Here is a 15,325-nt window from a genome sequence, read left to right as displayed (position 1 = left end):
AATTTTTTATAGTCCAAAATATCTGTGATGCTGGCATCACAAAATTAAATATTTTGGGTGATTTTATAGACCGGCAGCCCAGAGCACTTTGGTTAAACGAATGAGGTACCAATATTTGAGTACATGAACATTTAGTGGATAACCTGACATAGTCAAATATGGATGTCTGCCGGGGACCCCCCGCTGCGTGTAGCGCATGGACCCCCAACAAAGAGGCAAAATAATGGGCTGGATCAAACATTCTAGGTACCACATGAAACCAAGTGGAAATGGTCATCACCATGATACTAAGTAAAAAATTTCAACTGCCAGACAAGGTTTCTGCTGCATTAGGCCTGCCAGACACCCCCACCCCAGGGGTTAAACATCTGAGGAACTACCTAAAACCAAGTTGAAATTACCAATAGGCCTAATGCACTATTCGTAACACAAGACAATATCAGCCGCCAAACAAAAAATGTTTTGCTTTATTGGGCGCGGCCTGACAGACACCATCCCTCTCTGGGTTAAACATCAAAGGAACCACCTGAAACCAAGTTGAAATTACCAATAACAATGTTCTTAATACCAGTATCAATTGCCAGACAAAAGTTTTGCTGCATTGGGCCTGACAGACACCTTCCCAACACCGGGGTTACACTTCGTATGAAAGACCTAAAACCAAGTTGAAATGGCCAATATGCCGATAATACACTATTCTTTATACCAGATCAGCCGCTAGAGGTAGACACAAGTTTTGCTGCATTGGGCCCGGCAGATACCAGGTCCCCCCCCTCCCCTCATGGTCCCAGGGTTAAACACAGAGGAACCACCTGGAACCAAGTTGAAATGACCATCAACAACACTGTTCTTCAACTGCCTGACGAAAGTTATGCTGTATGAGGCCTGGCAGACACCTCCCCTCTCCCCGGTCTTTAAACAACAGAGAACCCCCTGAAATCAAGTTGAAATGCACAATTAACACTATTCTTAATACAAGTATCACATGCCAGACAAAAAATTGCTGCATTGGGCACGCCAGACACCCCACCCCCTGGGTTTAAGAATATTGTCATTGGTCATTTCAACTTGGTTTCAGGTGGTTCTCCTCTTCAACCCCGGGGGAGGGGAAGTGTCTGCCGGGCCCAATGTAGCAAAACCTTTTTCTGGCGGTTGATACTTGTATTAAAAACATTGTCATTGGTCATTTCAACTTGGTTTAAGGTGGTTCCTCCGATGTTTAACCCCTGGGGTGGGGGTGTCTGGCAGGCCCAGTGCAGCCAATTAATTATGAATCAAGGGCCACATCTTAAATAGCATACACCTTTCAGCCAAACAGCTGGGGTCGTTATTAAATTACGGGCTCTTAACGTTTGAAAGATTACCACCACGACGCGCGGTGTCGGCCGGGGCGGAGTTCCAAAAGGGAGAGATTATAGCATATTTTAAGAGGCTGTATCTCGGAAACGGTACGGAGTATGGATTTAATTTTTGGTTTGTGTTCATTTTAGCCATAGTGGAACAGTTAGACAAAGTTTCATGTTAATCTGAGCTAATTTGACAACTGGTTAATTTCAGTCCATAGGTTTGTACACAAAATATTGAGGGGAGGGGGTGTCTGGCAGGCCTAATGCAGCAGATAATTTGTCTGGCGGTTGAAATTTTTTACTTAGTATCATGGTGATGACCATTTCCACTTGGTTTCATGTGTTACCTAGAATGTTTGATCCAGCCCATTATTTTGCCTCTTTGTTGGGGGTCCATTCGCTACACGCAGCGGGGGGTCCCCGGCAGACATCCATATTTGACTATGTCAGGTTATCCACTAAATGTTCATGCACTCAAATATTGGTACCTCGTTCGTTTAACCAAAGTGCTCTGGGCTGCCGGTCTTTTATGATTTCAAATGATACAGAAAGGACTACTGAACACAATTTATCTGTGTGGAATGGGTAAACGAGCAAAAACTTGAGATTTTTTGAGAATTTTTTAAGTTTGGGTTTTGGGTACGAAATGAAAAAAAATCGACCAAGCGGGTATGGTAAAAAATTTCCGATTTGGGGTCAACAAATTTCCTTTGGTTTTATGGTTCTCAATGATACAGAGTTTGGACTACTCAATACATTTCATCAGCCCAGACTGGGTAAACAACAACTTTTTTTAGATTCATCAGAAAAAACAGTGATGCCGGCTTTACAAAACATTTTGGGTGAGTTTATGGTTCGAAATGATACAGAAAGGACTACTGTCACAAGAGGGCTCTGTAGTTTATGGTATTATTTGATTAAGAGCAGGACATGTCTAGACAGCTAAAACGTAAGTTTGGGGCTTTGCGCTACCTCATTGACCATATATGGTATTAACAGGGTTCCATTTGTAAGTTATTTCTTACATAGTAATGTATTGGGAACTTTATGGGCAGTGGAATGTCTTAGGTTCAGATCCGTCCAGCATCTCGAGGAGTGCATTAGCACAGTTGGATGTTAGCCTAAGAAGCGATTGGCGCTAGCCTAAAGTAGTGGAGTCATGTTGGGCGATAGCTTAGTATTGTTTGGCGATAGCCTAAAGTATTAATGTAGTCACGATAGCCGAAGCAGTCGTATTTGGCGATAGCCAAGGGGTATAGCGATAGCTGTTTAGCTGATAGATAAATAATTTGGTGGATGCAAGGGCAGTGCAGCAGAGGACAGACGGTCCAGACTCCGGAGAGACTCCCGACCTAATGATGAGAAGGATTGGTGATGTAAACTTGAAACAAACTTATATTGCAGGCAGTGGGCGGTGGAAGCCAGAAGAGTAATTTATGGCCCAATAGTCGTCGAGACTTTGAAGGATTATTGTTGAACTGATTTGTGACATCGTAATTTAATAATTTATTTGTACTTTATTTTCCTTTGTTAAATTGGTCCAAGTGTAAATACTCAATTGTAAATAAATAAGTTAGCATAAAACGCGTTAATTCACAAGTCACTGTTTATTTGTAATTTTGTGGTGTGCTTGGAGGAACAGTTTTCTTTAGTTTTGATTTTTGGTATTTGGGATAACACGGCTTTGTGACAACTACTGAGAACAATACTGGCATGGGCAAATTTTCAGAGTTGGGGGTCAAACAACTTTTGGTGTCTTTTTGTTTTCAAATGAAACAGAACAGTTTACTGAAGACATTTCATCAGTGCAGACTGAGTCAATCAACCAAAGTTTGAGACACATTGAGAATTTGTTGATGTTGAGTTTTTAGTAAAAAATCTGAAAAAATCTGCCATTCGGGCATGGGACAATGTTCAGATTTAGGGTCAGACAATTTTCGGTGATTTTGTGGTTTCAAACGACACAGAATAGACTACTGAAGACATGTTATCAGTGCCGACTACGTTAATGAGTAAAAGTTCAAGATATAATTGGATTTTTGTGAAGTTCTCTATTAAACTTCCTCTATAGTAGGTTCCAGTTAAATATTGGAAGACAAAATCAACCAAGTGTTGTCTCATTGGTTGCCATTGTTGAAAGTATTTGCAAAGACTTCTGCTGTTTATGGGGAAAAAGAGTTATTACATGTGCATATATAATCAAGATTACTAGCAGAGAAAGCAAAGAAAAGTAAGCATGGATTACCTTAAGGCTATAGGACGTATGCATCATCAGAGGCGCAGAGACTCTTGGACTAAATGGAGAGCAGCAAGTAGTACAAGTGGAATGGTGCAGGTAAGATTGCAGGGCGGGAGGAAGAGGCGTAGGGTGTAGAGGTGGCAACTGTCCTGTCTCAGCTTTCACCTGCAGTTTGTAGGGAAAATGACCTAACAGTGTTATAATAACAGTTCAGAATAAATTCTTACACTGATTTCTGACCAAGCTTTACTTAAAAACCAATGATTTTGTTTAGGAAAGATCAAATAATTTGTTTAAAGGATGAATTATATCCTGTATATTTCAATAATGCAATCAGGAAGTAGCTACGATATCTCAAAGTGAGTTCAATGTGTGAAGATTTTGATAATACAGATTGTCTTAAATGTTGGTACAATTACATTTCAAGTGTAACACTCCAAAGTGTGCGATGCTAGTATTTCAAGCCTGTATCTAGTACACAATACTTCTTGTACCAATTTAATTTCACTTTTCAGTTCACACAGTTTTACAAGTCATCTAAATGTTATTGTTGTCAACCATTTCGATGGTTGAGAGGGTGGGCTAACACTTTACCAAAATCTCCAACAACAAAAATGCTGAATACTGCCTGCTATTGAGAGTTGGCTGACCAAATTCTCCAACGCTGAAAATGTTTCCAGTAAAACAGGGAGAGTGTTTGTCTCTTAAAGGTTGACTCGCTGATGAGATCAAGGGAAGTCGGTAGGCATGAAGACAGACAAACTTTTGAGAAGTACCCAGTGAAATTCAGTCACCCATCAGTGGCACAGGGATGAAGTTTTCAAATGATACAGAACGGAATACTGAACACAATCTCTGTGGAAAGGGTATGTTAGAAATAATTTGAGATTTATTGAGAACTTTGAGTAATTTTTAGTAAAAATTTTTAAAATCTGTCATGCCGGCATCAAAACATTTTCAGATTTTGGATCAAAAATGTTCATTAATTTTATCAAAATGATACAGAACGGACTACTGAAAACATTTTATCAAGGCAGATCATTTTCTGCATTACTTCACAGTGTAACGTTTCTCTGGATCATTTTTTTCCACAAACACTGATAAAGGCTTCTAACCAAGGGTTTAATTGCAATTAACTTTAGAGTGATCACCAAATGTACACCTTCCCTTGAACAACCTCTGGCGTACAGGGGCGCTTTAACATTTGAACCCCAAACAAAATAATAATAATAAATAATAATAACTGATTATAACGCGCCTTTTGCCAAAGGATACAAAGCGCCAGGTATTATTACTGAAAGGAGTGGGGCGATTTTTGAGATATAAGACCTAATCCTTAAGCACCGTGTAATGGTTTACAAGGTGCTGTGTCGCGAAATGCTGCCAATCCAGCCAGGAACACCGGGGCAAACCCCTTCTCTTTTCAATAAGTGCACTGGGTTCTTTTACATGCGTTTACACAACACATGGAACGTCTTTACGTCCCATCCGAAGGACTAAGCAATGGTTATGTGTCTTGCTTAAGGACACAAGTGTCACGGCTGGGGAGTCGAACCCACATTCTGCTGTTGAGAAACACCAGAGTTTGAATTCGGTGCTATTAACCGCTCAGCCACGACACTCACCAGAACATTTGTCTCCTAAAAGGCTTTACTTGATGCAAGACAGGTAAGCTGTCAGGGAAAAACATGATTTTCCTCAGGGTGAGGTATGAAACCTCCGGGCCCACAAGAGCACTTTATTCCAAGGGGTGCTGGGTTTTGCCAGAGACACGGTATGCCAAGCCATGGCGTGGGGTCCGCAGCCCGTTTAAGGGCCCCAGATTTTGTTGGGCTCCTAGATGCTCTAGTCGTGCATTCTGAGCCATTATTTGGCACTTAAATGAACCTTTTGGAGGCGGGATAGTTTCAGCAATTTAAAAAAATAGTAACCCCATATTGCATTTCATTTAACAAAAACAAAAAGGAAATACAGCACTAAATATTCTACAAAAGTTTTTCTTTTTTAAACAGCATCGACAGCTATGTTCCAACAAACCAGGGGCGTCAATTCTTCTTTACTCTGGGGGGACATACCATTTATAGCATGGGGTCCGGGCCCGCTTTAAGTATGAAACCTCATGACTGCAGCCTTCAATGGATTCCAACTTCTGACTACGAACTTGGGGTAAGATCTCCGCCAGAAGATTTTAAGTAAAACATTTACATTAACATTATGACTCACTTGTAGACTTGTTTCTGGACTCACTTGAGTTCATCAGATGTTAGAGCAAGATTTAGCTTCTTCCATGAGAAATAGTCTGGTACTTCATGATCTTCTACCTGTGTGTCTTCTCTTGATCTTGTGTCTTCTCTTGATCTCGGACAAAGCTAAAGAAAAAACAATAATTCTACACTTTTTGTGAAACGTACTCTACAGGATTAGAAAGAGAAAAAACATCACTGTTGAAATTTGGTCTGAAGTTCATACTAGAACCATGACATGTTTGCATTCACAGGTTTGTTATTTTATATGTTAATTTATGCATTATTGGGATATACCAAGTGAGAAGACTGGTGTTTGACAAGGGTGTTTTTTCTTCCATTAACAATTAACAACTTACATAACTCAAATCAAATAGGACACTTGACCGAAGGTATTGTTTAGGCCCATAATCTGAAACTCTGCCATGAATTGCTGGATGGCTGAACGGCACATGGATTATCCCTGTTTAAGGCGTTTGTTGGTGAAGCAAAAAGATCTACTTTTAAAGTATAATTTAACCAGTTTGGCATCAACCTATAAAGTAGCTTACATGTACCTGATCCATATTCCTGCTGCGGCACAAACTACGGCACATCTTGAAGTAGAGAGGTGATAAGCTTTAGATCCAACGCAGCACCCGTCCCAGTCAATCCTCTGCAAATAGGAGAAAAAAAAAGATTAACCTTACCAACTGGTATCCTTAACAATCTAGCTAATAATGGTTGCACTTGAATCTCATTTGATTTAACATCTATAATCTTTGCCTGGGGCTAGAAACACCAGAGTCTGACAATTTCAGACAGTTCATGGCTAATGTAAGCTTGTACTTTGCAGGGCCTCTCATTTTCACACACAGCCCATCCCAATTACAATTGCCACCCAGAACACCATGTGTCCAGACTGGCTGTCTGGGATCTGACAATATTTATGTGTTTTTATTTTAATGACTTCTAGCCACCTTCATTGGTAGGTTTAGAGGAGGAGTTTAACCATGGAGGCATTCACTGTGAGTTTATTATCATCCAGCGGACTAAACTAGCCCATGAGGTAGAATATTGGGTCTTGCATCGGCGCCCCCCCCCCCCCACCCCATGGCTAGTTCCAGTTCATTACATTGTGCATGCGTTTTCCACAGGGTTTCGATCCGCTATATGGACCTCACGGTCATCATGTAGCCCAACAAATACGGCCAAATCACTTCATATCCTTGGCCACAGCATGCAATTCCATTTCTGTGCCAGCTGAAGTTCTGATTCGTCTGTCCTCGATCAAGAAACAAATATTACACGCTTCAAATTATTTTCGAGAGTGAAATTTAAATTGGAAATATCTCACAACTATAGTTGAGAAGTCGTAGCCTTCACACATGCTCATGTTACTTTAACAAAAGTGTTTTTCAATCAAAAATTAGTCTGGTACCAATACATTTGGCTTGATCTTATCACTGTTCAATAAAGTTGTTGAGGGAAGGAACTAGTGCAACCTAGTTTTTCGAACCCAAACTTTGGTGTTAATTCTCGGTCCTGTGTGTGTAGCTAGCTGTGTTTATGTGCCACTTTCTTGGTTAAAAACAAAACATGTTCGTTGTCATAAACCTGCGTTAATTTCAAAAAGTGGTACTAAAAACTTGTTCTCTTCTGATGTCCACTTGGAACTTTTCGACGAAGGGAAACACCGGGGACCGGCACTATCAGGGACTAAATAAAGGTAAGGCCGCCAGCAAAGAGACGCGAGAGACAGATGTTTTGCTTGGTCATACAGACACGCTAGTACTCACTGTCGATCCATACACAAGGATGACGTAACCTTTGAGCTTTGAAAAATCTCACGCACAGCTGGCCTCTGGACTTGGCATCTCTGGAATTGTGTATGGTTGTGTATATTCCCATTGACTTGTGTACGGTTGTGAAGTGTCCCATTGACTTGTGAAGTGTCCCATTGACTTGTGTATGGTTGTGAAGTTTCCCATTGACTTGTGTATGGTTGTGTATATTCCCATTGACTTGTGTATGGTTGTGTAGTTTCCCATTGACTTGTGTATGGTTGTATAGTTTCCCATTGACTGGTGTATGGTTGTGTCAATTCCCATTGACTTGTGTATGGTTGTGAAGTGTCCCATTGACTTGTGTATGGTTGTGAAGTGTCCCATTGACTGGTGTATGGTTGTGATGTGTCCCATTGACTTGTGTATGGTTGTGTAGTGTCCCATTGACGTGTGTATGGTTGTGTAGTGTCCCATTGACGTGTGTATGGTTGTGTAGTTACCCCTTAATTGTGTATGGTTGTGTAGTTACCCCTTAATTTTGTATGGTTGTGTAGTTTCCCATTTCGTCGGTCGCACCACGAACTGACCTAACTGACACAAAATCACACATTTTCGCAAATTTGTTTTAAAACAAATTATTGACAAAGTCAATGCTGTTAACATTATCAGCAAGTTTCAGTGCCTAATATGTAATAGTTTGGTAATTATACTAATTAGTATAAATGACGCATCGCTGGACTTGCCATTTTGTCATTTCACAAAGTGACCTATCTAGATACGTCGCTTTACCAATGGTTAAACTATGTGCTACAGCGCGCGCGATTATGGCGCGCGTGCAAATTTTCGCACCACGAAGTGACCTAACTGGGGAGCGTAGTAATTTCACAAAGTGACCTATCTCGATAGGTCTCTATTACGCATTGGTTTGTACACAGCGCGCTGCAGGCAAAAATGAAATTTTCAATTTCACAAAGTGACCTATCTGTTTAGGAATTAATTACTTATTAAAATAGTTTTAGGGATTAAAACACATTGATAGTTCTGTATGAATAAAGTATTCAGCTTTGTTTTCGTCATAAAATAATACAATACAATTGGTAAGCAGACTCCGAAACAGCAGTTTCAAAAGTAGTGCAACTTCAATCGTGATTTTCTCTGAACACGTTTTTAAAACAGTGAACGAGTTAGGTCAGTTCGTGGTGCGACCGACGATTTGTGTGTGTATGGTTGTGTAGTGTCTCATTTGAATTGCAGACCTACCAAGTCCCACGCATTAGGTGTGAGACTCACGCATTTGGGCTCTGTCTCACGCTCACATGCACAGCAACCATTTTCTCACGCATTGGGGCCAGACCGGGAAAAAAAATTAAAATTAACATCATGCATTGCTAAATCACGCTTGTGTGTACAAAAAACGCAATCTACAATGTTTGCACAATCTTCAGATTGCACGCAGTTTATCAGAATCATTATTTTTTTGTACAAACTTTGTACAAACAGAGCACAAATTTGTAGATTGTGCACGCTTTTGCTCTTCCAGCAGGTTCAACTAAAATTCGGCAGAGCGCAAAACGCTTATTGCGCACAAGTTTTCCCGACTCATTTTAGCAAACTCGTTAAATGCGCTCCACTAGCAAAGACACAACAGGCAGAGCAAGTGAGCAGAGGATTTTGGACATCTTTTTTAGTCATTTTTTTTATAGTTTTGACGGAAATAATCTGACACAATCGTACATCCACATTAACCATCAACATATTCTGTGTACCTCATGTTAGTTTTAATTATTATGAAGAGGTTTTTGATGCATTTTGGAACACTTTTTTGTCAACAATTAAATTTCTGATTTTTTTTTTTATAAAAAAAAATCTCACGCATAGCTGGGCTCTGGACTTGGCATCTCTGAAGTAGGGTTAGTTTACCAATTTTGGATTAATGGGTTTATCCCCACGTCTGAACGTACCCTATGACCATGTCACACTGTTCTTCCTCCATGCACTGACCAATGTATAAATGTCCTATTTTCCCTTTCGGTCATTAGTTCTTCTCTAGTCTGCTCTCCTTGACAGACCTTCTGGCTAGCCCAGTGCAAAATAAATGCACTGTGAGCCCAATCCAGTCTTCTTGTTTATTCTTGCCTTATCTTCTCATCTTGACACTTCTCTGGATATGTATCGCTGTATCGCTTCATAAATAAACAGTAGTAGTACTGTTCTAAGCCCAAAGAGCACAGCGTAACTGAGTGTACAGTGTACTTAGTATTGTAGTTAAAAATACAATAGTACTGTTTACAATAACACTATGCCTTCGATACCTTCCCTGGGTCGATCCCCGCTCTGCCCCTGGTACGTTCAAAAAGCTTTAACGTCACCACTGTTTCTAGGGGCTCACCCATGTCAGCCCAAAGTGCCCTGTTTGTGGAATGGCCGGGTCACTTGGGGATGGCCAGAGGTGCATGATGTCACCACAAGAGGGTGATCATTCGATAATAGCTCTTGTCAGGGAGGACATTGCATAGGACATTTCATTTCCAGAACATGTTGAATTTAGAACAAAGTGAGAAAAAAAAAGAATATCAACAATCAACTCAAGATTTAACACGTTTGTTAAAATGCGCAGTACATAGTCACCACTAAAATGATGTAAAACAAACCATGCCAACTGTTTATATCTCTATTTAGTAAATTAATAGAAATTTAAATATGAGGTCCAAATTGCTTTAATGTACACCAGTTTAATTAAAGAAAATCAAATCCTTAAGCAGTTTTTTTAAAGAGTTTTAGCAGAGACTTTATCATGAATGAAAGGCTGGCTGAGCTGATTGTGTGTTTTTGGTGTCTTACAGATGATGATGCAGGTGTTAGAGCTGAAGTTTTGCTCTCATGTTATGCTCTCTACCCAATGCAGTTATAGATGGGTACAATTTGTAGCAGAGGCCACCCTAAGCTGCACTTGATAGATATTCAGGAAAACTGTTGTATTCATTTAGAGTACTCCAGCATGGTGAGTGATCAAATAGTGACATCATCTGAGAGTGGTCTATAGGTGGATTGCACATAGCGTCATCAACCGCAATACTTGATTATAAACACTGGATAAGTGCACACGTGTCCGAGATGCACACAACTCTTGGTCAATACCTTTATACGCGTGCACGATTTTTGGTGGTCAATGATGTCATGTGCAATCCATTATCTATTGATGAGTGGTGTACTTTACCTTCCATTTTTATCGTTATCGTTCTCGTTATCGTTATCGGGGCCTGTGTGACCGGGCTTTTTACACTATATGGTGTATCTTTATATTGTGTGTGAGTATGCATTTACTTGTAAAAGTTGTAGTCACTGACCAGGGTTCATGTTGGAGAGTCATGAATTTATGAGTGTATTGTTTAAGCTTTTAGTCACTGTACTTTTTTGTTGTGTTACCCATTTTCTTTACACATTGTTTTAGCCAATAGGAGAGTTTTGTAAATGAAGCAGTGATCATGGGAGGGGCTTAGTAGAGCATATAAAAGAGCATGTTTTGCCCAAATCTAAGTGACAGACTTGGGATGCACTCCAAGGAACTACTGGATCTCATCAGGAGAAACAGTGGACGACTGGAGGAGGGAGGACTGGATTAGATCATTGGATCCTTGAGGATTGTTTAGGGAAAGCTCGCTCTGTTTGGGTTAAGGAACAACCCAACACACAGAGACTGTTATCCCAAGGGCTTGCTCCACTAGTAGGAATCCCCTAAACACTGCGCCAGCCACTGTCCTCGCTTTGACAGCCGTTTACTGTGAACCCTAGCCTAGTGGGTCATCCCCACACTTAGTCCCACCTACATGTAGTATAATTTCACTAGACAAAACATAATATTGACTAATTGCCCCCTTGATAATGTATACCCTGTTGTAAGGTGAATAAATATAATATCTTTGTTTCACTATCTCTGGCGGTGGACACTATTAGTAATTGTCAAAGACTAGCCTTCACAGTTGGTGTATCTCAACATATGCATCAAATAACAAACCTGTGAAAATTTGAGCTCAAACGGTCATCGAAGTTGCAAAATAATAATAGAAGAAAAAGCCACCCTTGTCACACCAAGTTGTGTGCGTTTAGATGGTTGGTTTTGAGACCTCAAGTTAGAAAATTTGAGGTCTCGAAATCAAATTCGTGGAACATTACTTATTTCTCGAAAACTACTTCACTTCAGAGGGAGCCGTTTCTCACGATGTTTTATACCATCAACCTCTCCCCACTACTCGTCACCAAGAAAGGTTTTATGCAAACAATTATTTTGAGTAATTACCAATAGTATCCACTGCCTTTAAGGAATTCCCCTTTTACTCAAGTGTTCAATTTAAATCCTGGTGGTATATTTCCGTCAATTTATGTGGGATAAACTGCAAGTACTGCAGGTTATATAACTTTTAAGAGTCAGTTCAGGTAAATAGTTGACATACTTGCTCACGGTCAAAAAATGAATTTTTTTTATACTTTGTGGGTGGAAGGGCCTTGGGGTGCAAGTAAACAAAATTGCATTTTCAATTCTATTTATAGCCCGTTGCCATGGTTACAGCTCATTTTGTTTTTTGGCCATTTTAGGCTGATTTTAGGGTCTGAAAAACTGTTTTTTAGCTCATATTTACAACTCCACCCAACCAAAATGCAACATTATTTCAAAAAACCTTTTATATCACTACAAAGTATCATCCTTGGCCTTCCTTGAGATAAAAAATTATTGCTTTAAATAACACCCTTGTGCTATTTTTGCATTATGCATTACAGTATGTTTTTAGAACTTGCAAAATCAACATTTTTACCCTATTTTTGGACCCCAAAATGTCAACTTGCCAGGGGTCTCAGAAAATTTCCCTTTCGGCTGTGATTAGGGCCAACAGTGGTCTTTCCATATCTGGTGTCAAAAACTTGGGCAATTGTATCCTGTTGTGACAGTACTGCCTCAAAACTAGACTTTTTTCCCAACAACATGAAAAATGCCTTTTTAAGGGTCTTTTCACATAATATCGAAATACGTGTCCATGGTAAAAAGAAAAAGAGTATTTTTCATTTTTTTGTGGATGGTAGGATGGTAGGGACTTGGGGTCCAAATAAACAACATTTACATTTCAAATCATAATATAACACGTTGCCATGGTAACAGTTCATGTGTGTTTAGGCCACTTTAGGCTGATCTTGGGGAATGAAAAACTGTTTTTTTAGTTAATATTTACAACTCCACCCCACCAAAAAACAAAATTATTTCATAAAACCTTTTACATCACTACAAATTATTACCTTGGCTTTACTTGAGACAAAAAAATATTGCTATAAATTTCCCCCTTGTGCTATTTTTAGAACGTGCATTAGAGTATGTTTTTAGAATTTGCAAAATCAACATTTTTACCATATTTTTTGCCCTCAAAATTTCATTTTTTTCAGGGGTCTCAGAATATTTTCCTTTCGGTTTTGATCAGGGCCAAAATTTGTCTTTTTTATTTCTGGTAAGAAAAACTTGGCAAGTGTATCCTGATGTTAACAGTACTGTCTCAAAAATAGACTTTTTTCCTCAAACAGAAAAATGCATTTTGAATTGTTTCTTCTTCATATTGAATTTCTAACATTAAAAAGTAATAATTCTATCAATCTTGCAGCTTTTCTTTAGCACTAGTGGATTACCCAACATTGATCAGGAACTGTTGATGACCTTAATTTTACAATTTGCCCGGCCCAGCCCCAATCATATTTCTTGACATTGCATAAAACAATGTTTTGTGAATAGCGCCTCTTTTTGTGAAAGTGTTCGGTTGTTATTGGTGTTTTCATGTCTTCTGGGTAGAAACACTGTGTTTATTGTATCCTGTTGTGACTGATCATGCCTTAAGTATAGTAATTTTTCCAAAAACAATGCATGCTCGTTAAAAATCTGGCACTGTTTCCATGCCCTTTGAGTAATGAATACAAAGTTTTTATTTAAACATAATGGTATCCAACCAAACCATAACCAATGCTTTGCCACTGAGAGTTCTTGATTTGGCTACCTTACCTATTGTACAGGTATGATTCCCATTGCAAGTAGAGTGTGATGAGCATTCTTTACAAGTTGTCTTTAATACAGGGCCTACTCTCCTTGGTCCCTGCCTGCTACCAAATGTAGATAGAGATCATAAACAATGTAGTTTCTGTGCTTGCGGCAGATGGTTTGGAGCATCCAATCATATCCAACACAAACGTGGGAAATTAAAAAGCCCGCTTAAAAGTGTTGGAACAGTTTGCCAAGATCTTATTAAAAACAATGATACTAACGATTTGCAAGATGAGCGTAAGAGATTATTTAAAAGGAACACGTTGCCTGGGATCGGTTAAGTTGGTCTTTGAAATGCGTTTGTAACGGTTTGTTTTAAAATGCATGGTTAGAAAGATGTTTTTGAGTGATACTTGTATGGATCATTATATTCTACTTTTAAAATATCTTTCTAATCATATGCATTTTTTAATAAACGTTTACAAACGCTTTTCAAATACCAACTCGACCAATCAAAGGCAACGTGTTCCTTTAATGAAACAACATTGAAAGAAGTTGTAAAAACTTGCACCTGCTGAACATAAGTAAGTAAGATGCATTTGCAGTGACAAAAGTCTATTCAGGCTAGTTTGATATTTTTTCCATTCACTATCTTACTAATTCATAATTATTATATATGTCTCTGAGAACGACCAACAAAAAACATTGAATTGTTTATCACGTTAAATAAACCAACTCTTTTATTGTTTGCAACAGTACAATTGAAAGGAACCCCACCATAGATGGGGGAACTGCTTACAGAAGGCCAAAGCAGGTGAATGGCCATTTAGCCCTTTAGTCCCTGCACCGCCCGAGTTTGCTGAAATCCAATTTCTCAAGAGTCTTGCAGTAAATTACTGGAATCATAGTTCAAATTTTTAAAGATAGCCATGGCTTAATATGTATGCACAATTTTTTACCCTTTCGGTAATATTTGTATAAAAGTTCTCATGGGAACAATAAATGCCTCTCGTTAAACGGCTACAGTAATTTTTATGGCGAATATTTTTGTGCACGGATAAAATGAACACAATAGCTTTTCAAGGCTTTTTTCTGGCTCAATGCTTATACTGATTAAATGCGAAGGCGTTATTTTTTGACAACATCATAAATAATGAACAGTTTCCTGTTTACAAATGAGCGTTTTATTTTTCGTAAGAGCTAAATTATTTCATATTCATCATTAGCTTCGACAAGTCAACTGTGAAGGGAGAATTAATAACGATCTATAACAACTAGATATATTAACAAATGCGTAGACCTACTAATGACTATCGAGTTTTCTTTTGATGTTCTTTTTTTCTACAAACACAAGCTAGCGAGGTTTCCTCGTACCGCATTACAGTGTATCGCTTTAATGCGGCTGGGCGGTACGGCGGCTAAATGGTTAGATACTTTGGATACAGTACTTGCTCACTTTTAGAGCCTCTTTGTTCTGATTAGGATGATAATGTTTAGTTTGGTAGCGGGCAGGGGACCAAGAAGACTGTTATAAGGCCATGTAAAGACAAGAACAGTAAAGATTGCTCATCGCACTACTTCTCTTCTTGCAATGTGAATCATACCTGTACAACTAGGTAAAGTAGTTATGACAAAACAAGAACTCAGTGGCTTAAAGAGCATGGAAACAGTGCCATATTCTTTTAACAAGCATGCTCGTTTTTGTTTTTTATCAATTC

The 15,325-nt window shown here is 39.1% G+C and overlaps 2 protein-coding genes across 6 annotated transcripts in view; both read right to left on the bottom strand.

Moving 5' to 3' along the window:
• LOC139936626 (uncharacterized) overlaps positions 1 to 15,325 on the bottom strand; it is a 124,581-nt gene that overhangs the window by 41,284 nt on the left and 67,972 nt on the right. The gene's annotated exons all lie outside the window — the stretch shown is intronic.
• LOC139936624 (E3 ubiquitin-protein ligase MYCBP2-like) overlaps positions 1 to 15,325 on the bottom strand; it is a 242,586-nt gene that overhangs the window by 203,620 nt on the left and 23,641 nt on the right. The window contains exons 6-10 of one of the 3 annotated variants that reach the window (XM_071931477.1): positions 6,386 to 6,483; positions 5,809 to 5,974; positions 4,180 to 4,440; positions 3,592 to 3,750; positions 857 to 933 (exon numbers count right to left, since the gene is read on the bottom strand). The exons of the other annotated variants lie outside the window; for them this stretch is intronic. Of the exons in view, the coding sequence (XP_071787578.1) occupies positions 6,476 to 6,483 (8 nt within the window). The 3' untranslated portion in view covers positions 857 to 933; positions 3,592 to 3,750; positions 4,180 to 4,440; positions 5,809 to 5,974; positions 6,386 to 6,475. Of the gene's footprint in view, positions 1 to 856; positions 934 to 3,591; positions 3,751 to 4,179; positions 4,441 to 5,808; positions 5,975 to 6,385; positions 6,484 to 15,325 lie in introns of those variants that run through there. 3 annotated transcript variants of the gene reach the window in all.

Source organism: Asterias amurensis, chromosome 4 (genome assembly GCF_032118995.1).
Source record: "Asterias amurensis chromosome 4, ASM3211899v1".
NCBI lineage: Eukaryota > Metazoa > Echinodermata > Asteroidea > Forcipulatida > Asteriidae > Asterias > Asterias amurensis.
This window is presented reverse-complemented; position numbering and strand designations above follow the sequence as displayed.